General features: G+C 37.2%; 2 protein-coding genes across 3 annotated transcripts in view; both read right to left on the bottom strand.

Moving 5' to 3' along the window:
• Positions 1-47: 47 nt before the first annotated feature.
• Positions 48-14,300, bottom strand: ice2 (interactor of little elongation complex ELL subunit 2). Its single transcript, XM_015378952.1, has 15 exons — positions 14,167-14,300; positions 12,445-12,546; positions 11,996-12,341; positions 11,792-11,911; positions 11,582-11,716; positions 11,309-11,425; positions 10,899-11,058; positions 8,757-8,938; positions 7,877-8,687; positions 7,623-7,792; positions 5,113-5,242; positions 4,072-4,156; positions 2,625-2,675; positions 1,779-2,022; positions 48-194 (listed from the first exon to the last, which is right to left on the bottom strand). Exons 1-15 carry the CDS (start codon positions 14,178-14,180, stop codon positions 66-68), a joined length of 2,796 nt encoding a protein of 931 aa, XP_015234438.1. The 5' UTR covers positions 14,181-14,300; the 3' UTR covers positions 48-65.
• A 1,790-nt stretch (positions 14,301-16,090) lies between these two features.
• Positions 16,091-25,124, bottom strand: part of rora (RAR-related orphan receptor A) — a 264,712-nt gene continuing 255,678 nt past the window's right edge. For both annotated transcript variants that reach the window (XM_015378944.1, XM_015378945.1), the window contains one exon: positions 16,091-24,975. In XM_015378944.1, coding sequence (XP_015234430.1) covers positions 24,811-24,975 — 165 coding nt within the window. In that variant the 3' untranslated portion in view covers positions 16,091-24,810. The remainder of the gene's footprint in view (positions 24,976-25,124) is intronic.

A 25,124-nucleotide genomic window follows, 5' to 3' on the forward strand; every position in this document is an offset into this window, starting at 1 on the left:
CAGCAATCCCGTGCAGCAATAACGTGTGTCCATAGTAAATAGACTGGTTTACATGACAACAGATTTTAAACAGACTTCTGGACTTGCTTCTTGTTATATCGCTTATATTTGGCTGAAGGTTTTTTTTTCTTTCCCTTCTTCTGGGCATTTGGGTTCTTCTTCTGACCCGCTCGATTGTCATTAACTCCATCTGTCTGGAAAAGGTGAAAGAATAGGAGAGTAGTGGTTTTATGCATTATAGTCTGAAACACCATCGTATATCAAGTCCCAAAATATGTAAAAAAAAAACTGGAATCAAATTCAGAATGGCTCAAGTGTCTGCAATAATAACCACTATAGTATCTACCATGTCAATCTTGAAGTTGTGGTTTAACCAGTCTGATAAGATAACAGCTAGGATCCTTTTTACAACAACAGGTTTCTTCTTTCATGTTAGTATTTCTTGGTTAATGCAGTCACTGAGTTAGTGAGCTTTGAGAGTCAAAGAGAGGTGTGGAGTTCTTAGGCATCCATTAAAAAACAAACATCAAAACAATCTATTTCGTCTCATTTTTTGTTACTTGTCCAGCTAAAGCAACTTGCAATAAGCTTTTATAATCCTTGATTTTTTTGACATTTTATAACACTACAGTCACAATCCTTTTGGATCCAAACTTTATGTCAGCTCATTCATTTTTCAACAGCAATAAGGTACATTCCTTTCCCTGCATTAAACTAAATTGCTTTCCTGAAACAAGATAAAGTTCAATCTGAACATCACTAGTATAGAAAAAAAAGAAAAAATTTAGCTTAAGTCCAAATCCTTCCGCCTGCAGCATTTAATCTGTCCCAAAATGCTGCAGATCATATCAGATCCAAAAACACACTGATACTGTAGTGAGGAGTCCCTCTGGTCTGAAAGGTTCAATCCAAATATAACTAATGGGTAAGGAGTCTTTAGTCAAAGCAGAAATGCATCAGTGGTTATCATGATAAGTACTGTTCAAATAGTGCTTGCAAAAGGAAAGAGGTAGGAAAATAAATTTGCATTTTTATGATCCATTTAGCATAGAGAGCTTGCTACATCCATATCAGATGCAAAGTAACTAGAAAGGGTACAACAATTCTTTGCATGAAATCAAAACCTTTTCTTTATCCTGAAATAATATCATAGGCCCAGTTTCTTAAAAAGCAAAATTAATAAACAACAAAACAGAATGTTTTCAAGAAGCGTCACATCAAATAATATTGTCCAAAAAAAAAATAAAAAATAAGCAAATCGTCACTAAGTGATTTGGTGGTCACCTTTTCTCATAATTAATTGTAAACCAAATTAATAGAGAACCATGACTTTAAAACCAAAGTATGAATGGAAATGTTATTTTTGGTTATTATAACATCCCCTATAAAAAAAGGTTTGTTACCACAAATTTTCTCACATAATCACAATTGTATATGCTATACCTAATATATGATATACCTAACTCTGTTTTATCTCCGTCATGCACGTCTCTGTTATGCACCTTGGTTATCATGGTGCAGTTATTTAGCTAGCTTTTATACCACAAAATAGGTATAATTAGCCTTTAGTCAACTAACTCACATCTTTACTTATAGAAATTGATAAAGAAGATCATAGAAAACTGAAGAGACTTTTAGCCACAGTAATGGTTTTTTTTTTTTTTCTTTCCTCTCACATTTATGTGCTACTTTGTGCTTTAAACTTTTGCATAAAATCCAGGTTAAAAAATAAAATAATTAAGATTTTCTCTTTGGGGAATTAAAAACCAATTACCCACCTTTTGAAATGTTTTTGGAGGAAATGTACAGGGAACTCTGCCATGTTGCTGGTGGAATGGAAGCACCACAGCTGGATCAACAGGTATCCAAGGCAGATAACACAAACTTGGTGGCTGGGGAACAGAGCTGTGGACCTGTTGCAGGTTGTAAGCTCCTTGATTCCCTTTTTGGCAGGTTGCTTTTAGCAGAGTCACAAATGGTTCTCTTGCTTTGTGCACAACCAGGTGCTGACCTTCGTCCAACCTGAAGAACAAAGTGACATCAGCAACAGTGGTTTAGTGAGAGAGACATGTTGGAGCGCTGCCCAGATTTTCTGTTTAGCTTTGTTTCTTGGATGAGTGATGACAGAATGTTAAGCAACCGATTGTGAAACTCTGGGGGAAAAGAAGGCATAGACCCATCATAGTCATGAGTTCTCCCTTAGGCTACAAGACTGTGTATGAAGTCCAAAAGGTCTCAACAATTAATTTTTTCTTTGCTTCTAAAGGTAAAATTTATCTATGTTTCTTTTTTACTCTTGAACTTTATACACAATTTGGGCCATTTTCAGTGGCTGAATATAGAAAATGTTAATTCTAAAACCAAATTTCACAGTCTTGATAACCCAAGTGTTCTTTGAGCACACAGCAAGAACATGCTGTCATAGTCAGGAGGTAGGAGGGAAGCAGGGAAAAAGCAACCAAAGTTCAGAAAGGTTGAGAAAACTTGAAAAGCGTAGGTGGAAGTGTTGCTCTTTGGTAGCAAAGTACAAAAACTGAGATGCGGTTTGGAAGTCCAGCTCAGTTTATGCTGAAAGGAACTGCTAATAACCCACAATGTGAACCAATGACCTGAAAATCACTCACCCAGTTAACTTTTTCAAGAGGTGGTGCAGAATATTCAGGGATTTGGATGGTCTGCGGAGAGAAAAGGGGAAATTATCCATCCATCTACTTTGTGTTTGGATCCTAATTTCAACACAGAGATTAAAAACTTGAGGATGACAGCTGCATGTGATTCACCCACAAACCACAGCTCAATACTCTCCGGCTTACGTACTCAGCAGAACAGTGTCACAATCATCATCAATGTGGCAACAGAGATGAACAGAGGCTGGAGACGTGAACATTGCTCATTCTGCTGGCTGTGGTGCACCCAAATCCCTTCTCTGATTCAGTCACAGATCACACATTTTCCCCAGAGATTAGTGAACATACATGTTATGCAACTGTTGGTTCTAGTTGAAGTAATGTTTACACTAATATTATCTTACAGCTTGTAGACCAGCAGCTGTTTCTCTAGTTGTTTCTATTGAAATCTTTCCAGGATGAAATATCATTCCTGTTACTTTGGGTTACAATGTTTTTGGTACAAAATACAGATAAAAAAAAATCAGTTTCCCTGCATCCAAGAGCAACCTGCTGCTCTTAGATAATCCAGCAGGATTATAACTGCTATGAATCATCCTTTAGCATATATAACTCTTTGCCAAATTATTTACAATCAGTTTTAGTTTTTCTAACATTTGGACCACAAACTTCATTCTATCCAATTAGGAAATTATGAATTAAACCGGTGCTTCTTAACTACTGGTTCCTTAGGGCCAATTTTCCTGCATGTTTTCTCTAAATAAATTCTAAAACAATCATTTGTTGCCACTCTGATTTTAACTGTTTTATAAAAGTACTAAACTTAAAGGGCTAAAGCAGTTGAAAGATGCTCTATTAAGCAGATTGCAAAGAGAAGAGTGGGCAATAATTTCAGTCTGAGGGATGTGTACCCCTTTTTCTTTTACACTTTTGGTTGTTGTTTTACTTTGTAAACCATCAACACTTTGTCCTTATCTTTACAACGTTATCTCTGTTAATCACATACAATTTCAGTATGAAATTTTAAGCTTTTTTCACATTTAGATGCATGTAAATAAAGACAGACTCTTAGCTATTTCCACCTAACTTTTATTAATGTTTGCACTGACTATATAATTTAACACTTCCTTATATATACCCAACATTAAAAATGTATTTAGTTAGGTTCTGGAAAGACCAGTGTAAGGCTTTCTGTGGAGCAGATAGAAATTAATCCTCACAGCATTCGTTTCAAACATCTGATAAAAGAAACTGCTTCCTTTAGCAAACGTGATTCTCAATTAGCATAAAAAGGCAACTGCTGTACAGATGCCATAGAAACTACCAGACTTTCGCTGTTAAAAAAAAACTACATTTCAAACCTTCAGGTCATAAGTAATGTAATCATCCTGAGTGGATTAGGGTAATCTAATCATGTCCACACATCTGCTTCAACAATACTCACTTGAACCCGCAGGAGATGTTCTGCATCCAGTCGTCAGGCAGCTTTCTCAGCAGAGCAACTTTTGATGTGTGTGCATTGATGTGAGCTACAGGGCCACAGAGAGAGGGTGATACGATTACTGCGTGAACAGTGAGTGTCACTATCTACAACATCCCATAATTCGCTCACAAAGCATACAATCTAAAAGCTTTTGATCTTCCTTTTGTTTCCCTCAGACTCCAGCTGGTAAGTAGTTGGAATCCGTCACAATGCCCACATTTATTGAGTGTTTATAGAGCCTTAAACCACAGGCACAGATACACAGATGGGAATTGCCCCATGACAGGCCACATGATGAGCTAGCAACCACTAAGCAAAGAAGGGAGCCTTAATCTATCTGTTTATGTGGCACAATATCATTACCAAGGAGATGCTTTCCAGTATTTAATTCAGCTGAAATTTTATCCCTTTTTTTCCAGTTGCTTTATTGACATTATTGCTAAACTAAATCCAAAAAAACCTAACTCTAATGTAACAAGCTATTATAAAGGACTTTACCTATTCTATGAGAGAGTAACGCTTTATGCATTTTTATGCATAGTCTGTGGATGTTTTTTCATGCCAGCCATCTGAATAAGCTGCAAGCTTGTAGTTTAGGACATCTTGGAAAAAAAGAACAAAAAAAAAAAAAACGCCTTTCTCTCTCCTTGTGAGAGGACATTCCCAGACCACGCCCAACTAAGTCAACAGTAGAATGGAAGGAGTGGTTCCTTTGGTTCTAAGATACAGCTAAGCAGGCTGCCCATATGAATTATGAATGTAAAAATACATCTTAGCTCTGCAAATTCCATCCTCTGTAATTGAAGACATAGCCGTAGCTATGGAAACAGGGTAAACTCCACAACAGCCTCAGCACTAAGATGAGTCATCAAATGACTATTCTGCTGGTCTGTGGGAGGATTCCTCTCCTGGTTACCAATGGACACAGCCGAAGAGGGAAAACATTTATAAACATTACTTGTGAACCAAAATAATGTTTTTTTTTTTTTTACATGCTTTTACCAATGTAAGAAACTGTGCTGGAGTGAAGCGCTGTCTCTGTCCACAGCTGACACGCCTCGCTGCTGGTGAGGTATTCAACACCGTAAGAGAGCTGGTACTCCAACTTGGGTAAAACATGCACCGGCACAAACTGTTGGAAGAAAGCACAGCAGATATCATGGAACCTCTACACACACATTAACCCTATTACAATAAAAAAATATCTATTTATCTAAAACAGACAATGCATATTAGTCAACATGAGTATTTCCAGGTATCCTGTAAATGTACCAGATTTAGCTGTAATGTCATCATTCTGCCCTTTCTGGCTCTGTTTAAGTTTTCTTTTTGAAATTTCGGTTACACTTTGATGTATGTCATTCTGTGTTTACTGGGTCATTCTATAGTTTTCTAATTATATTTAAGCAGTGTTGTATTTTTTGAGTTTCTCTCTGTTGCCCCCTTGTGCCAGTCTCTTTTCCTCTAACTCCCTTCTAGTTGCATCTATCCACACCTACTCTCCATCAGCTGATTAGCCCATTCTTTATTCCATCTCCCATATATACACCTCCTGTGCAGTTCCACATGGCTGGAATCCCTTCATGGTTGTGTTCGGTTTCAAAGGGCCTCATCCTCCAAGGACCCCGTCTATCTGGACTGAAAATAAGGAGCCTGGAAGAGTTTTGTCTATGTATTCAAACAGGTCCAGCCTTCTCCGACTTTCACCGCCTGTACACTCTGTGGCCTAGAAACTGTGATCGTTAACACACAAAGGAGGCAAAGAATGGGTACTGAAATTCTCACAACTGTTCTAGGTCCTAGAAACATTTTCAAGGAGCTTCAGCAGCAGTACTGTCGTTGGGAAGATTTATAGTCCACGCGGCACAAATATTACAATCTGTGCTTAAATGTCAGGCAAACCCATTTGCAGATGGACAGATAAAACCTTACAATAAACCAAACATTGCCCACCAAATATCTGACTCAATAACCATAAAAAAAACTATTGTCATTAATTTCAGATGGAACTATTCACATATTTATATTAAACCACACTTATAATATTAACCACTATTATAATTAAAAATAGAATAGGAGGCGGATCTTTTAGTTATCAGTCTCCTCTACTGTGGAAACAACTGACAGTTTTAGTTTGTGAGGCAGACACCCTGTCCACTTTTAAGGCTACACTTAAAACTTCACTTTTTTATAAAACTTATAGTTAGAGTGGCTCAGGTTATCCTGAGCTATCTCTATAGTTATGCTGCTATAGTCTTAGACTGCTGGAGGATATAGGGACCCCTTTCATCTTTTTCTTTTCTCCTATTTTGCAGTATTTGTTAGTTCAACCTCTAACTTTATGATGTCTCTGCTTTTTCTCATCATAGAAGCTTCATCTGGTCTGTTCCTGTTTGGCTGTGACACCATCCCGGAGAGAAATATCAGCTGTGCTGCTGCCATCGTTTGTCTATAGATGTTGAATTAAGCCTGTTTTTCAGTGTAGTCCTGTTTCTCTCAGTATTACCCCTTTCCCACTGGCCGAAAACGCCATTTAAACTGGGAACAATCAGCTTTTAGTGGCAGTGGGAACAGCTCACTGATAGGTATCTACGACTCTGCAAGACACTTGGCCATGCAGCTTGCCAGCTACGGGTTAGACCCAGCTTTTTTGCCAATGGGAAGGGAGCCAAGTGCCGACTGTTAGCGAGTCGAACCATGATTAAAAAACATGCATTAACCCGCTATTTTCACAGAGAAAGAGGCTTGTGAGTAACTGCAAGTGCTCTCTTCCATCTTGAGACATGGGAGCTGGCTCAGAGCTCATCTGCCTGGATGTGTCTTTCCTGTCTGGGGCCGCCTGTGGAACTAGTTAACGGTGACCTTTTGTATCTCTGCTTCTATTTTTATGTCTGCTTCTGTCTTCTTGAACCCCATTCAAGATTCTATTTCCTAAATCAAGTGTATTTACCCTAATTTGAGTAGGTAAATTAGATACTTTGCGAATGGAATGAGTATTTTACACTTAAAATAAGATAATTAGATAATGTGCACTTGAAATAAGACAATGCAATTGTGTTTTCTTATTTCATGTTTAAATTATTTTGTTCCATTTCCAAAATTTCTATTTTACCTCCTTAATCCAAGAACAAATGTACTTATTCTAAGAAAAAATCTAGTGCCGGTGGCTGCTCACACTGAGCCTGGTTCTGCTGGAGGTTTCTTCCTGTTAAATGCGAGTCTTTCTCCCCACTGTTGCTACAAGCTTGCTTGGTGTGACTGTTGAAGAGTCAATGAGTCGATGTAATCAACTAGTTTTCCTTAGATAGAAAACTTTGAACCAATCTGAGTGTATGATCTGGTTGGATTGTCTTCGTAAAGTACCTTGAGAGGACATGTGTTGTGAATTGGCGCTACCGGTATATTAGTAAATTAAATTGAATAAAATACTAAAAATAACCTACAATCTGTGGTTGCAAAATAAGAAAAGGCATTTTAGCCACTTTGGAAAACATGTGTCATTAATTCAATACCTGGTTCTGGATGTTGGCTACATTTCTTGAATGGGTCAGAGACACAGAGCTGCGCACCATCACCAAGAGGTCTTGTAGACTGTAGAGCTTGTACAGCAGATTCCCCTCCACTGGAGCCTCATAGTCTTGTTCATCTTCTGCACAAGACTGAAGGTTTTCTGAAAGTATTTCTAAATGTGATACATTACAAAAGCTGTTAGCGCATATAATTCCACAAATACTGCGTAAACCTACCAAAAGAAAGTGACACCAACTTTTGTGCTCTGTAGGGATGATGTTAGCAGATGCAGACTCAGAAGGAACCATAGGAAACTCGCCATCCTCATTCTGTTGTCTCTTCAAATACGAGGACACACATGGTTTAACCAGGGATGTTTGGTGTGTGTTCAGCTGGGGCTCCACACAGCGGCTGGGGGACTTAATAGGAGTAGTGGATTCATTGCCGGATTTGAACATGGCTGTTTGCATGCGCAGGATCTCGCCCAGCTGATCCCCAGGTGCTTTTGCTTGTATGGTGGTTCGTTTAGACCTTGTCCTCTTAGAAGGCGGAGAGTAGCCTATCATTTCAAGGGTGGGCTTTACAGGAGATGTAATTAGGGGGTCTGTAGAGCTTTCTATATTAAGGGGCTTTAACTGGTTTGTTGGAGAAGCTAATACAGAGCCACTATCATCAATGATCAGCTTCTCATCATCTGAATCAGCCATGAATTCTGGCTGGTCATCAAATATTTGTTGAGAACCTGTTGATTTGGTTTTTGGCATCTCAGCCTCACTCACAGACTGATGACTTGTTTCTGTTCTGAGGTTCTCTGTAGTTTTTGAAACGCTGTTAATCTCCTCCTGTGAACTGCGGCTGACTTTAAGACAATCACTGGAAATGTTTGACTTGGTCCTATCTGGGGTACTTGTAGGCTTATTACTTTGAACCCCTTCATCCTGCTGCCTCTTTTTCTCTTTTATAGGGGCTTTAATTGTAATTTCCCCAAAAGTCTCCAAGTCAGTCAGGTCCACCTCAAAGTCAAGGCCCTTGTTTTCCACAGACATGGAGCCTCTCACAGAAGTTTCCTGGTGATTATAGACAATATTGAATCAATGCAGACTACATATCTTATGCTATTGTTTGCACTGGTTTACCTGGGACGGCTGGTGCTCATCTGCAGGTCGCTCAGTCATTAAATGGAAGATTTTTTTACTTCCATTTGTTAAGATGGAGAGCTTCAAACTTTCCTCATGATAGATCTGACTCCTCTCTCTTATTGTCACCTCCTGTTTCAGCAGAGGGGAGTCTACATACAGAGTCTTCCTTTTATTGCTACCTATAAAGAAAAAAAAAAGAGCCTAGTAACTAATAAGTTGGAGTGTATTCCCCAAATCACCGAAAGAAACATTTCATTATTTCAGCTATAATTTTATTGGAGATGAATATGCCATATTTTAGTTTAGCATATATTCAACTTTTTATTGGCTTCCTAAAATTTTTGATGCTATTTTTACTACAAAAAGCTGTAGATTAGGTGGACCCTCACATCTAAACCCAGACCAACTGAAAAAAAGATGCTGAATTACAATGGGCCCACATTAAATAACTAAAAGCTTTATTAATTATTTTATAGAAAATATGACTATTGTAAAACAGCGCCACTATGTGGCCACTCAGTAAATTTGCAGTTTCAACAACTGTATTTTCTTCTTCCTGTAAAAAGCCTTAAAATAAATCCAGTGTTTGCAAAATCAGTATCATCTCAGGATGATAGCTTTTAAAAATCCATCTACTAAGGACTTTTACCCTCTAGGGGGAATAATGTAAGAAATTAAGAAATTATTAGCATTAAAAAAAATGAAATAAAAAAATTAAAATCAGGAAACCAATAATTATTAGTATTCGTGGGAATAATGAGCTAACACATTCATCACCCATTAACTTTTTGTCTGTTGATAAATTATAACCACAAGCTTCAATGTATTTTTTGTGATAGACTCAAACATCATAGTGTGTGAATAACACACCAAATGAAGCACATTTGTTTTGATTTTTAACGATTTACAAATAAAAATCATGAAACTTTGACAAGTAAAATCAATTGTCATTAGATGCTTATTCATTAGTAACCAGAGTCTACTTGTGTTTAAGATAAGACCAGCATAAATCTAGATATTATGTGAAGCCCTAAGACAGAAACTGGTTAGAGAACATTAGTGAACAAACTGAAACATGGAGACTGAGGATCACTGCAAAAAGGCCAGGGGTAAGGTTGGTCAGGCAGGGATGACTGTCCAAAGCTAAACATTTACAAAACACGGTCGGATCCTGTTTTGCTGAATACAACACAACTAAAAAAATAAATAAAACAAAACAAAAGCGACCAGTTAATCACATCCCACCTAAAGAAACAGCATTAATTAGCAAAGGAGCCAAAAGACCCAAGATAACTATGTAGGAGCTGCAGTTATACAGAGAACAGGTGGAGTGATGTTTGTAAAAAGAAAACATTAAGGTGTTCTATCTATATTCCACTGAAATAAAGTCCAAGATTTCCAGTCAACAGTTTGCGACTGCTTGATGAACACAGCAAACGTGAACTCTGCTCTAACCTGAATGTAAAATAACTCTGAACTCTGCTTCAGGTAAGAACATGGTGATGGGAGTGTCATAGTGTGGGAAAACTCATCTTCCCCAGACAGAGGAAAGCTGGTTGGTTAAGAGAACGATGGATGGAGCTAAACACAAAGTCCACAGAAGGAGTTTTACTTTAAAATGTAACAAAACAAAATGAAGTATGTAGGAGTTTTTCTACTAGAGGCACATCTTTACCAATAAATGTGGAGATGTGTTGACTGTAGCGAAATAAACATTATAAAAAAGATATTCTTGTCACCATCAAAAACTCTAAATTATATTCATATTCGGCGCTGATGAAGATTCTCAGTCTTCCAGGTCATAGTCATTCCGTAAAGGTTTCCGAATTCCTATTAGGTCTGCTTTTGGCTAATGATTTTGTCGTTAAAAAGATGTAAAAACATTGGTCTGTGTTGTTGATCCTATTTAAAGCTACAAAATGATGTAAAGTCAGAAAGTAACAGTAAAAGGGGATCAACTCCTACTGTAATGCATGGTATATTATCTTATACTGTATAAGCTGTATTCAACATTTGTTTTAAAAAACTGTTTTAGTATTATTTAAACAATGCTGTACTTTAACATCTATTCTAAACTCAGTAAAATTTTAAGACTTTTTGCAATAATTTCACCCATAATATCTTAAACACTGAACACACCTTTGCCTGCCGTTACCTTGACCATAACAGGAAGCTCCCAATGGTCCCCAAAGTCGGGGCCGTGGTTGTCCAGCAGTCTAAGCAAGGCATCCCGGGTCAGGCAGACATGAGGTTCATAATAAGAACAAAGTTTTTCTGCATTCCCATCGCTACTGATCATCTGTAGGGCAGAGTAAAAGCACATTATCACACTGCAAAAATAAATTACAACTGTTGCTGTTTATAATGAAATGTTACATTTACAACAGTTTGAGAAAGTGAGACACAAGCGCCCTCTGGTGTCTTTTTTGAAAACTGCAGGACAAATAGACCAGCTAACAACCATCATACAGTCTTGAAATTAATTCCAGCAGTAAGACATCTCTGCTTGTTCTGCTGCAGCAATTAAAAGAAGTGAGACAATTGCTTACAGCATGCTTATCCTTGGCTTTCTTAGCTGGAGGATTTGCTGATGAAACACTGGGATAATCGGATGCAAGCTGAGCATCAGCAGGCACCATCTTGTGGTCGGTTAGACTCACGGTGCCCTGGAGAAATAATGGGTGCAAATGTGGAAAGAAGCAAAGTTAATCAACAGGAGGCTGATTATGCAGTTAAAAACTTGAAAGGGAAAGCTCGCATGTTGAAAGAAGACAATGAGATTTAAAGTTACAACATGTGGGATTAGTTCAGGGGTTCATTACCATCGCCAGCAGCTGTTTCTCAAATGTCAGCGCCAGTCCTGGATTAAATGTTCCTCCTGTCAAACTGGTCATTTCATGGATCTGGTAGAACTGAGGAAGTGCCTTAACAGACTCTAAACATGCCTGAAAGAACTCCTGAAACACATTTGGATTTTATTTTGCATTTCCAAAAACCACACAAAGCAGATCCAAGGTACAAACCATAAGTACCTCTGTATACTGCATTGCTCCCTGTGTTATGAAGTTGTAGTCTTCAGCGCATATTTTAGCAACGTCCTGCAGGTACATCATGAACTGCATCACTTCATTGTTTATTCGCACTGTGAGGTTCTGAAATAACATGAGTTATTGGAGAAAAAAAAACTCAATATAGTATATTAATACATAATATCAATAAGAAGAGGGTGCTTGTACCTTTGGAGGACCCCTGGTCTTTTTACTCATCAAATAACCCAAATAAGTTTTCTGGTCTTTGCAGGTCAGGCTGGACATGCAGGGATAAGGCAGCCTGGGTTCAGGATATGCAACATCCACCTCCTTGTCAGGCTTTCCTTTGGAGTTTTTTCTTCTCTTGCTGTTTTTTGGTTCCTCAGCATCATTGCCAGCAGACGGATCATCGGTATGACAGCTCTCTCCACCAGATGCTTGGCTACCGAAGCAACCGCTCTCTTTTTCCTTGGCAGCATCTTTTAGGGGAGGAGTGCTGTGGTCTGCAGCAGCCTTCTCACACCTTTGCTTTATGTCGCTATTTTCTGCAGGACTAGAAGCAAATGTGTTCAAACACTCATGAAAAGCATTTAAAAGCCAAACAACAGAAGTTGTGAATCAGTTTACTTTTTTTTTTTTTTTTTTTAATAACAAACCTTTGAAGAAAGGTCCAAAGTTCCCTGATGTGTGGTGAGAGTGAATATTTGTCATAGAGATCTCTGGTGAAGAATGGACCGTCTGGGACTGGGTCATCATCCCTGTTGTTAAAGATAGCGGGTAAAATAACCCCTTTAAATCTGTAACTCTTTATATTGTTTTTATTAGCATCAATAAACTTTTTATATTTATTTGTTATGCAAGAATCTTTCTGAAGCCTCCCTTTTATTCCAAAATAAAAGCACTGCTCTGTTAGATCCATGTTCAAGTTAATTTGATTAAATCATAGCATAACAAAATTTACATTTTATCATAGAAGGTGAATAAAAAAAAAAACACAGAGTGTAATAAAAAATGAACAATTCCAAAGCATTTTTTCTGTTAACTTTGGCTTACAACTGTTTATCAGAAAATTAGATCACAAAAGATGTTTTCTATCCAGAAATGTTCTTGAATCTAGTTCCTGTATGAGGCTGTTTGTAGTATTTATCAATACAGTGTGGGATGAATGATGGTATGTCTGTTGATCTCCTAAGGCCCAGCTAAGGTGCTTAGCAAGTCCAGGCTGTTTAAATAACAACCTTCATCCCATCTGCATTGCTGATTCCACGTGGCAGGGCAGGTTTAGTGGCCAATCAAGTGCCATACATGGTCATTATAGCAGGTACTGGTACATTTGGCAGCAAGATGAATGAAATCTGAACCTCCAGAAATCTTGATGGCAAGTGGAACCCATGCTAAAAATGTCCTTGCAGATGGCTGCACTGATTTTTGACTTATCTAATAACAGTGGACTGGACCCACACCCCGACATTAAACAATGTCCGTCTCCTGAAGATTTACTTTGGACCTGCAAGCAACTTGGACTACAACACAAAGCTTATTTAAACCTAAAAGAAGGTCTTTGCAGCACTAAATAACATTCCATTCCTGTTTTCCCCTAAGCAAAGCAGACATATCTGCCTTTTTGTCTAGTTCAGGAGTGACTCAACATAAGGATTGCAGACAGTTACGGCCCACGTCCTGGATAGTCTGGGTGTGATCAGCAGCAAACTAATGGATCAGCTTTGCTTTATGATCCTCCAAATGCTGTGGTCATCATATTTGCTTGTGCAAATGTGTTTCTTTCTTCCACTTAACTTTCTCTCACTAAGTTTGGATACAGTATGGGAACAGACAGGTTTCTTTTGCCCAAATCTTTGTTGTAGCTTTTTCTCCTTTGAGAGGACAAGTGCCTGATGGCCAACAGTCCATTCAGTTTAACCAGAAAATACTCAGTTTCTGTGGCATAAACCCCATAGTTTTAAGCCTTAATCTCCATTAGTGCCAGATATAAACACTTCAATCAATTTTTGATGAAAATATACTATACATTTTCTGATGCATTTAATATTTAATGCTGATATTTACTGTTTGTGTTCTTATTAGACACAGATTATGCAAAGTTTTATTCAGCTACTGTAATAATAATGTGCAACACACCCCTCAGCTGGATTAGGTTTAGTGTGGTTCTGCAAATTTAAACACAAAATTGATTTTTTTTCTATGTCAAGCTTCCCTATCTTGGTTCAGTATCGATGCGCTTTTCTCTAGTTTTATTAAACCCAGCGTGTAAAAAGCTAATATTTCATGAGGTTTAAGTTGTTCTTTCTAAGCGAGGAGATAATTTCCTCCACATCTCAGAAAGCTCCGCGGTATGACGGAGTCCAAAAGTTACTCACCACTGCAGCTCCATCGTTAACTGTCAGGAAAAACCAAGTAAAATCTAAAAGAAACGTTTATTGCTGCTACTAAACTTCATTATGTTCCTGATTTCCGTTTGTTTAACGTGCGTCCTTCTTTGTCTGCTGGAAATACAGCAGCATTACCGTGCTTTGTGCAAACTACTGCCACCCAGTGGACTTTAGCTGTAATTGACGTTAATGTTAATATTTAAATGCTTGTTTGGATTATAAAAATAATGTAATGTGATGTAATATAATATAATATGCCCGCCCAATAATAGCAATGCCAGTATATGATAACTACTCTTTGTTAGAATTTATTACCATGTTAGATTTATATTCAAATTTTAGGTTTTCTTTTTACCTCCAGATGTAAATCTGTTTACATCACTTTTACTGAAACTGACTTAAAAAAACAAACAAACAAAAAAACAATATTCAACTTGTCAGAAAGGTTCTACTGTTAAAGTGTTTGGCATTTGAATCCTGCCTGTGTTCTTTCTGTATTGTGTTTTTATGGGCTCTTGGTTAGTTTTTATTTATTTATTTTAGGTGCAGTTTCCGCACAGCCCAAACCCATGCTGTTCAGGTTGCTTGGTCATTCTAGAATGCTTTTAGAAGACAGTTTGTGCATGCATTATTTTTACCTGGATGGTTACAGTTTCCCTATAGAAATATCTGAAAATAGCCCCGCTACTTTGGGGTAACTCAACAAGGAAAACATCGTTATAAAAAAAACTTATGGATAACTGGTTAAACTTGTAATGAAGTTCTTGGTTACATTAATCCAGCCTTTCATTTCCCCTGGCTTACTTCGGTCTTACTATTTCTGGAAAAAATGTGCCCTTTTATTTATCTTTTAAAACTCTGGAGAATAATGGAAAATTATCACAAAGTATGGAAATGTTAATATTCTATCCATTATATAAAAGAAAAAGATTCTGATGATTTAAAAAAAATATATATTTTTTTTTTCTATGTGATATTGGATATGAGCACTACTTATTTTCTGTTTTGTCATAACCCAGCTTAACAATTTTGTTAAACTCACTGACCAGTTTGTTTTTTGAATGAGCAGATGAACACATTTATTCTTTTTTTTTTTATATATAAAATAATTTAAAAGTTTTTTTATTATGTAGCTCAGATTAGAGAGCAGGTCAATGCCACACAGAGTTCTAGCTGCAGACACATCTCTAGAACAACTGTTAAGAGGAGACTGTGTGAGTCAGGCCTTCATGGTAAAATAGCTAATAGGAAACCACTGCTAAGGACAGGCAACAAGCAGAAGAGACTTGCTTAGGCTAAAGAACAAAAGGAATGGACATTAGGGCAGTGGAAATCTGTGCTTTACTCTGATGAGTCCAAATTTGAGATATTTGGTTCCAACCATCGTGTCTGTGCTATGCAGGAAAGGTAAAAGGATGGACTCTACATTCCAGGTTCCCACCGTGAAGCATGGAGGAGGAGGTGTGATGGTGCTGGGTTGGTTTGCTGGTGAGACTGTTGGGGATTTATTCAAAATTGAAGGCATGCTGAACCAGAATGGCTACCACAGCATCTTGCAACGGCATGCTATTCCATCCGGTTTACGTTTAGTTGAACCATCATTCATTTTTCAACAGGACAATGACCCCAAACACACATCCAGACTGTGTAAGGGCTATTTGACCCAGAAGGAGAGTGATAGGGTGTTAATTCATAGTTTTGATCCGTTCAGTGTGAATCTACAATTTTCATAGTCATGAAAATAAAGAAAGCTCTTTGAATGAGTAGGTGTGTTTATATATAATGTTTAAGGTATATGATGCTTATATTATTTTTTAGACGAGTGAGCTGAACAACGGCCAGACTAAGTAAGATGGATGAACAATCAGAGGAGAAAAACAAAACCCATTACAAGCGGTAAATTTTATTATGGGATAACAGCACATAAAGCACATCTAAAATCGATGTGTCCAATGCACTTTTAATAAAGGTAATATTAAAGGTACAGTTTCTAAGTACAATATAACAACATTCATATTAGAATGAAAAGTATTTAAAAGACAACATTAAATTTCTTATTCTTCTTTACAGATGTATTTACAAAATGAATCAAAATACTTATTTTCATATTTAAGAATCAGACAAGAAGGAGCAAAACTACATTTGTGAATTAGACTACCTGCTAAAGAGAGTTCAAAAGAGCTGGATAAAAAGGTTCATGATCAACCGTCGCCATTTAAGATCAGTAGCAAACGTGTGACTTAGAAATCTGTGTCAAACACACACTAGATTGGGCTTTTTTTTTTTTTTTTAAACATTTTTTGTTTTTAATTGTTTTGCAAGGAAAAAGCTTCGACCCCCCTGCTCCACTCAACCTTCATGTGTGGAGTTACCCCAAACAGACACAGCACACAATGAACACAGAACATTAAAATAACCAGATGTGCTGTACGCTTGTTTTACAAACACGTACGAATACAGAATATACAATGCATAAGCAAATCCTCTGTTTGCAGTGAAAAAATAAAATAAAATACAACAGAAGATGTAGAAATGTCAAGATTATTTTTTCATTTTCCAAAAAAAATCAATTGTGCAATTAATTATTTAGGGTAATAACTTATCTGGGAGCTTTTATTGACCACTTCAGATCAACATGAAAAAAAAAACCTTCCCAGTTTCTGAAACAACGTGAGACGGATGACGTCTATACAATAAAACCTTTTCAACATAACACACAAAATCATGTTGAAACACAAAAGGAAAGAAAAAAACAAGTTTAAGCAAGGTGAGATTTTCTCATGTAAAAAATACATCACATCAGTACATGTATGGAAAATTAAAAAGGACAATCGAAACCATGTATGCATTTCATTACACCGAGAGGCACTCAGTGTGATACTTTGCTTATTATTGCAAACATTTTCTTAGTGATATTTGCTACAGAGAAGAGGAAAAAAGATCGACTTTGTCATCAAATGGCAAATCCATTCATGTCTGTTTTAAACACTTCATGTGGTGCAACAATAATAAAAAAGGAACACAAAAAAAACATGCCACTTGTCTGAATAAAACCACCGTTTCAGGGCCGTCAGAACATACGAGGCTCGAGCACCACGTTCCCACGTCAAGTAAGGGACAATGCAGAAACACGAGGTAAAATAGTTAGCTTCTTAAAACCCTGATTAACTACAGCCTCAGTGAGTGGTTTGTCTTACAATCAGGAAAAGAAAAAAAAATGCTGTTTCCATTTGAATATCAGGAATTCTCCACAAAATTCAAAAAAAGCAACCTTAAATAGCTTTTAAAAGAGCAGAATCTAGTTTTGCTATAAGCCAGAAGGAAATAAGTGCATTATCCCAGAGCTAGCACACTGATACAGGCACTGTCTGGATACTTTTTCTTTTTTATCACTATCATTTTTATCATAATAATTATAATTCGTTGAGTCCTAATATCAATAACACATGAAATTATTTTAATAATAGGGCAGCCAGGCTTAGGAATCAATACTTGGTTCATAAAATTAACTTACCTAGCACCACACGAGGGCAACACAAAATAACCATAAGTACACCCCTATCTCTATCAAACTAATCCTAAAGGAGGGAAGCAAAGTAGAAACGGCTTCATCGTACAATATGATGCAATCAATAAACAGATAAATATTTCCACTGGGGAGACCTTAGTAGCATTATTTTCCTCTTACCTATACAGACAGAAGTTACAAAGCTACCTTTATACATGTGATCCATAAGAATAATATTAAATATGTTGAATAAAAACAGCGGAGAATGAGGGAGAGTGTGAGAAACAGAACAGGTACAGTAATACAGGCCATGTCAAGTTCTTTGTTCTCCACCTGGGAACTGAACTGGTCAAATATACAGACGAGACGTCCACGAAATTTAACAAAAAAAAAAAAAAAAGATAAATAAGGGGGTGTATTTACATGCAGATGCACAAAAAGAATGAGAAATAATACACCAACATAGATTATTGCTTGACATTCAATTATGGCTAAAGGTTGCGTCTTTATTTTTTTTCCTTTTAAAACTATCGTCCTTAAATGTAATTTTAATCTTAAATTCTTATCAGCTGTACTCTGAAAAACGAGTTGATTTTTAACAAAATGCAATGACAGATTCATAATTATGGGTTAAAATACGCTAGCAGCTTTTAAGCATGACACGCTAGCCTTCATAATCCGCGATCAACGAGGGCTCAAAAATCCAGTATTCTAAAGAAGACAGAAGGAATTGATTTTAGTACGCTGCATTCTGACCAAGAAAGCTGAAAGAGCATGTTTTTGGAGTGGTGACTCTGCTCTTTATGGTCCTCCACAGACTTTTTGCAAACCGCTGAATTGTTGAAGGCGTTATGTTATACTTAAAAAAGAATCAAATAAAAACAACCTATACTGTACTTATTATGGATGGATCCAGCTCAGCATTTCCAAACCTTTTTCCTTTTTAGAAATTCTTTAAAAAATGAAACCAAAATATCCTCATCCACGTAACCCTGTTCCTCTGTAATTATTAAAGCCTTGTCTGGGGTTTTTATTCTAGTCACACATTGTAATAACAACACACGCACACACACACATATATATATATATATATATACACACACACACATACAGAGACTATTGCTTTTTACAAACAGACAACATTGCAGAGACAGAAGAAACGGCACAGTTTACTGTATAATACACACAGATTGAAAAGCAGACATTATCTGGAAAATCTAAAAAGAAAAACAAAAAAAAAAAAAAAAAAAAAAAAAAAAAAAAAAAAATAAAAGGACCAGTGGCGGTTCTTGCATGCATGGTTCCCTGGGCCAGTGCCTGCAGGAAAACTTTTGATATTCTAGGATTGGATACATTGAAGCATATTTGCATGTTTCCATATCTAGTATTTCTAGATATTTGCCACTCTGGGCAACTGCCCATTTGACCTCTAACAAAAACCGCCACTGAAGATGACATAATATTGCCAGTATAGTCATAGTACTTGTATGTTTGATGACCGTTTTCTGCTCTCCTGTCTCTATTGCAACCACACATCACATGTGAAGAGAAATAAAGGAACCGAAGGGACTATTATTACTTCCTGGTAAAAAACTGTAAACATACAGGATGTATAGTTCATTATAAAAGAAAAGGTGGAAAACTGCAATGTAGAGACCCGTAATTGCAACACAAGGCATATTGCTTGTAATATTTTGCAGAATGCATCAAAGAGCCCACTCATCAGGCTCACCTGCTTGCGCTTTAAAAAATGGCAGACCTTAGCTGATCGTGTGAGAAAAGTACGTCATGCAACTAGAAAACGTGCTAAAAACCAACCATTTCAAAGGAACGCAGACAAATCCCTCTTTTTTTTTTTTTTATTCCCATAAGAGGAATTGGATAAATCAGTGTGCTATGTCAGATGCGTCTCAGGCCTTCCCTGTCCACCTCCCTGAGGGTTCACACCGCCTTCTTTCTATGTGCTGTTCTCATCGGGGCCACAGACATCTTTCACAAACCTGGATTGTCTAGCAGTGCTCCAGACTGGGGGCAGCAGGGGTTGTTTTGCTCAGATACTGAGGCTAACTAGTCGTATAGAGGGCTTGTGCATAATATACAAAGAGATGTGGACCAATAGAACAGCTACAGCAGATCTACTACAGCCCAAACACAACCAATTCAGTATTGCATAAGAATATTTTGGTTTTTCAAACAAAGAGGGTAATCATTTGCAAAGACCCTGATGACACCATCTGTAATAAAAAACAAATACTTCTTTCTTATTTACTAATAGGAAAATGCTTTGTGCTGAAAAACAGCAGGTTGTAAAATTGATGCGTTTATGGTTTTGATTTGTTGGCTAAAAACCTAATACAGTTTAAAACAAATCTTTACAGACAATCTGTAAAAAGTCCCGCGACCTGTTTCGCTCCCAGAGTCTGACAGGGAATCAGAATAGACATCTCCTGTTGTAGCTCAGACACGTTTACCAAATTATTCCTTTCTCCTTAATGTCAGAATAATGAGAGAAGTAAATAAAATTTGAAAAAAATGTTTTCAAAGTGACATTTACATAGATTTCACTTGGTAGCTTTGTTATAAACTGCACAACTTAGGTCAAAGATATTTGGATGTTCTACACCAGGGGTCACCAACGTGGTGCCCGTGGGCACCAAGGGGCCCTCAAGGACAACATGGGATGCCCTCAGCATCTTTTGAAAACAGAACAATTCACCAGTGGACTAAATCTGAAATATTATTTTTTACTGAAGCTCTTATTTTGAAGCATTTATGAAGCATTTTATCATATCAATAAATTAGAACATTTGAGGATTTATATAGATTTCATAATGAGAATATCTAAAAGCAAATTAAAAATGAAAAGAAACAATAGAAATATGTTTATTATCTATGAAGTTCAGGTGAACGCCGACTCCTCTAGTTCATAGGTTAGTATTGGTAGCCCGTCCTATGACTCAGTACCCATAAAGTAGCCCTCAGCCTTAAAAAAGTTGGTGACCCCTGTTCTACACGTTTCTTGCCATCACTGTATATACAGTATATAAATATCCCATGCACCTTTTTCTTCCTTTGGCACATTCTTCTCCTTTGACTATTTGAGCTAAGGTAATGAGAACATTTCTCCACTGTGAGATCAATAAAGTAAATAAATCAATCAATCATTATCTGCTGGAATGTTTGCCTGGTCCTCCAGAAATATCAGCAGTAACCCTGTAGACAGCTTTGCTCATTTAGAACTTTTTTACTTTCCCCACAAATGAAATCAGGGCTTTGGAATAGAAAAAGATAAAAAAAGAAAGAAAAAAAATTGACCTTCTTTTCTTTAACCCACTTTGTAATTAATTTGGTGCTATGGTTAATAACATTGTCCATGTGGAAGACACATTTGTGCCAAAGTTTTAACATAATTGGCTGCTTTCTTGAGGTGCTGCTTCATTATTTTCACATAACCTTATTTTCTTAACAATACAAGCTGATAATATTCCCTCTTGTAGCAGCGACCCCACAACAGGATGCTGTCACTACCATACTTTACAGCTGGGATGGCATTCTGAGGCTTCAAATCACCTATTTTTTTCCTACCAAGTGCAACAATAGTCATCAAGATCAAACATCTGAACTAAAAAAAAAAAAAAAGACCACAGGATGCATCTCTCATTATTCTGGCCTTTAAGTAAATAGGAAGGATTTAGTCTAATTTAAAGTCAGACAATGAGAAGAAGTCTTTTCTTAACAAAGCGTCAATAAACATCTGTTTTAAACTGCACGTCGGAAATGTGAACTCAGTGATAACATTTTCAAACCTAATTTCAACAGCTTCCCATGGAAACATCCCTGAAACAAACTAAACAAACTAAATGAAACATGATGAATACAAACAAATGTCCTATCAAATGGAAAGATAAAAAAAAAAAAAAAAAATTCTTCCCTGAGGGGTGACAGCACAAGGCATTAACGTCTTGTGCAAATTGCACAGCAAAGGAACGATAGTGTGCAAACAGAAAGAAATGAACAAACAAAACTTGATTCTGCTTAACAGTTGGTGACAAATGTATTAACACGCTTTGCTGGGTTTCCTAAAGGGATATTTTTTCATTTCTTTTTTTTCTTTTAAAGTTACTCAAGAAGCTGCTACTGAGATTGCTGGAATGTCTTCAGAATCCATTCTACGTTTTAACCAAGTAGACTGGAAAGCGGAAGCGACGACTACAGTTTGGCACATCCAGGGTTTTTTTTTTCTACAATTTTTTTTTCTTTTACCACGTTTACCACCACACTGACAAGAAAGACACACTTGACAAAAACAGAAGCACAACAACAAAGCGTTCTGAAAATAGCACTTGTCCTGCCATTTTCTGTTTTTTTTTTTAAACTTCCCCCTCCTAATCATATAAACAACAGCTAGTCTTAATTATTGCAGGGATACAGTTAAGTGCTACCTGACATCTTTTTTCCTCTTCCTCATCCTCTTTCGTGGGTTTGTTAAACCAAAACAATTTACAAAAATAGAAGCTTTACTACCAGACAAGGCTTTGAATATTCACTTTCCCTTCACTGTTTATCATCTGTGTCCTTTTAAGCTGCTGCCACGCCGAGGCTATGGTAAGAAGGCAAAAATACACTCATATTAAAAAGGGGGGGAAAAAAAATCAATGCCGTTTCAAATATACCTTTATAGTGCCGTAAAAAAAGTTTTCATACCCCTTGAACTTCTTTTAATTTTTCAAGTTAGAACCAAGACCTCCAACCTGTTTTGTTGGGATTTTATCTGGGAGATCAGTTATTAAATAATGATGCAGGGAAAGAATAAGTCTTTAAGCTTTGTTTAGAAAGAAAAATCTGAACAGTGTGGCCTGCTTTAGCACCTGATTTCTTAGCTCTAGTACACTGAAATTAAATCCATTGCAACCAATTTCCTTCAAAATCTTTCTATATAAATTCCACATAATAAAGTTTTTACTTTGGAAGTCTAGCTTTGTGAAAAATAAAATGCCTCATCTAAAGACAAATGAGACATGTTAGTAAAAGCTTCTGACCTTCCAGCAGAACAATACCCCCCTTTAAGCAGGACCCTGCTTTTAATTTAAACGTTTATAATGAGCATATTTCAATTGATAAAAAGGCCTATTTAAAGTACAGGTCTAAATCCATCCAATTAAAAATCTGTGGCAAAACTTGGCCCATTTTAATGGTGCCTGAGCTTGCAAAGAAGATTGGATAGTATTTCAAAATACTTCCAACTGCTAATAAAGTCTTGGGTACCACACTTTTTTGGCCTTTTTGTGCAGAAATAAATAAATAAAACCAAAAAAAAAGGAAAAACATGCATTAGTTTCCTTTCCTTACACCATTAAATGCTATTTGTGCTTGCATATTAAATAAAATCCCAATAAAATACAGGATTGTACCAAAAGGTTGTTACTTGATAAAATGCTACATATATAATAAGTTCAAGGTGTATTCATTTTTAGCAGCCTGCAATAGGCATGCTTTTAAGGGTACAGTAGTAATGTCACCTCTGCAATACTCGCTTGTCTTATTTCAAACTTCCACTAGGTGGAACAGTAGGATTGCAATCTAAATGTGTTTTTCTTCATGTTGAATCACATGGCAAAAAAAATCAAAGTAGTTTTTGTGTTTTTATTCTGCTATCCGAATTCTGTCAAACTGGAATTCAAATAAAAACATATAAATGTATATAATTTTGTAAACTGCAAACGCCTCTGCCTCAAGGGGTTTTTATTATTCAGGTTTTAGACACATTATTAGGGGTAATCAGAATCTTAATTTCTGTGCACCTTCCTACTGAAAATATGCAGCACTGTCGTAGCCGTTTCAGAAAAAAAGATAGAGCGTCTTTAGTTTGCCTCCTAATCCGTGCCTCATTCATGTGCATCCAGCAGCAGCATGGGTCATCCTAACAGAACCCCCTGATCCCCCCCCCACCAGCCTTAGAACACTTCCAGACCAATAACACCCATAGCTCCCAAGAGTAACCTCTGTGACTATGATTCAGCTTGTACTTCTTGTGCACATGCAACACATCACTAGGTAAATATACAAGTCTTAAATTAAACAAAGGTGTAAATAAAAGTGCCTTATCAATTCAACAATTAAGAATGGTCTAACTACGAATATCATACATGTTATTTAAAATAGATTCTATAAACATTATTTTTTTTCTGTATAGTAAGTACTTATGACCATATACCCTGTAGTACATTATAAAACAGGTGGAATGGAGCCTTTTCATTGCGTTGGTACCCTGGGCTTCTTCAGGGCATCTTTCCAGAGAAGGATTAATAGCAGATGGCCTTACATGATTTTCACTATGCAACAATGGTGGATGGAGTCCTTGACAGCTAAAATCATTGTGTTTTATAAGAATTACCAGAATTCTAGTCTTCCTTTTTTTTTTTTGTTCCATTTTAAACGATTGTCCTTAAAGAGGCGCCGATTGCATCACCATGCCGACGGAACCTCCAAGAGAGTTGCTGTGAGTTTTCATTTCGAGCGCTGCTTCCAAAACAAAAACAAACCAAAAAAAAGAAAACAGGTAAAACGGCTGAACTTGACCAAAGTGTGCACATTTTGTAGGAGACTTAAATTCGGTCGGGGAGTCAGGTATTATAAAGATGAAAGGTTTAATTGTGAAAACACTAAAAAAAAATCATTTAAGGAGTGCAAACTTGGGTGATAATACTGCTGAGGTCATCTTTTAAGTGTTGTTATACTCCTGCATCATAATAAAAGCAAACAACACAGGTGAAACTGTTTTGTTTTCCTTTAAAAAAGTGCATTAAAGGGCCAAGTTCAGCCAAACAGAAATTATTTGTTCCCATCTCCTCTTCATGTCTCGCTGGAGTTCAGTTGCATCTTCTTGCAACCTAAATTACACAAAGTAAACCTTGACAATTAGCTAGCCAATGCAACCGCCCCTCCACTGCAAAAACAAAAATTAAGAGGGAAAAAAGGGGGGAAAAAAAGTTGAACAGCGTGCCATCTGTTCGCTCCGGTCTTGTGCAGGGCACCAGTAAAGTGTCTCAGATTCCTCCTCCATGGCCAACACCTCCCTTCCCCCCAAACAGTGGGCGCACCAGCACCTGGGGGGGCGGAGCCTGTTACCCATCGACGGGCATGGACTGCTCAAAGTCTGATCCGAACAGCTCCTTATATAAGGGGGGGAAGTGGGCACGCACAATGTCTGGGTATATTGCTTTGAAAGCCGTGAGCTTCTCTGTATGCCTACTGCACAGCGCTCGCAGTGTCGACACTTTGCATATCAACTGTGGGGAGAGAGAGAGAGAGAGAGAGAAAGAGGAGGGGGGTAGGCTGTTTAGATTTACTACGAGGCAAGGACAAGGAGCAATTGTAGTGAAGAAAAAAAAAAGCCCTCCCTACAGTCCTCAGTGGCCCAAACACACTTTAAAATCAC

Source organism: Cyprinodon variegatus, unplaced genomic scaffold (assembly GCF_000732505.1).
Source record: "Cyprinodon variegatus isolate N-32 unplaced genomic scaffold, C_variegatus-1.0 Scaffold182, whole genome shotgun sequence".
Classification (NCBI taxonomy): Eukaryota; Metazoa; Chordata; class Actinopteri; order Cyprinodontiformes; family Cyprinodontidae; genus Cyprinodon; species Cyprinodon variegatus.

What these genes read in the sequence shown, in the direction of transcription:
- ice2 (XM_015378952.1), bottom strand. An exon ending in GAGCAATGCAGTATACAGAG is followed by an intron (nt 11,717 to 11,791) that starts GTACTTATGGTT and finishes AATGTGTTTCAG; the next exon opens with GAGTTCTTTCAGGCATGTTT. An exon ending in TAGCCAACATCCAGAACCAG is followed by an intron (nt 5,243 to 7,622) that starts GTATTGAATTAA and finishes TTCTTCCAACAG; the next exon opens with TTTGTGCCGGTGCATGTTTT.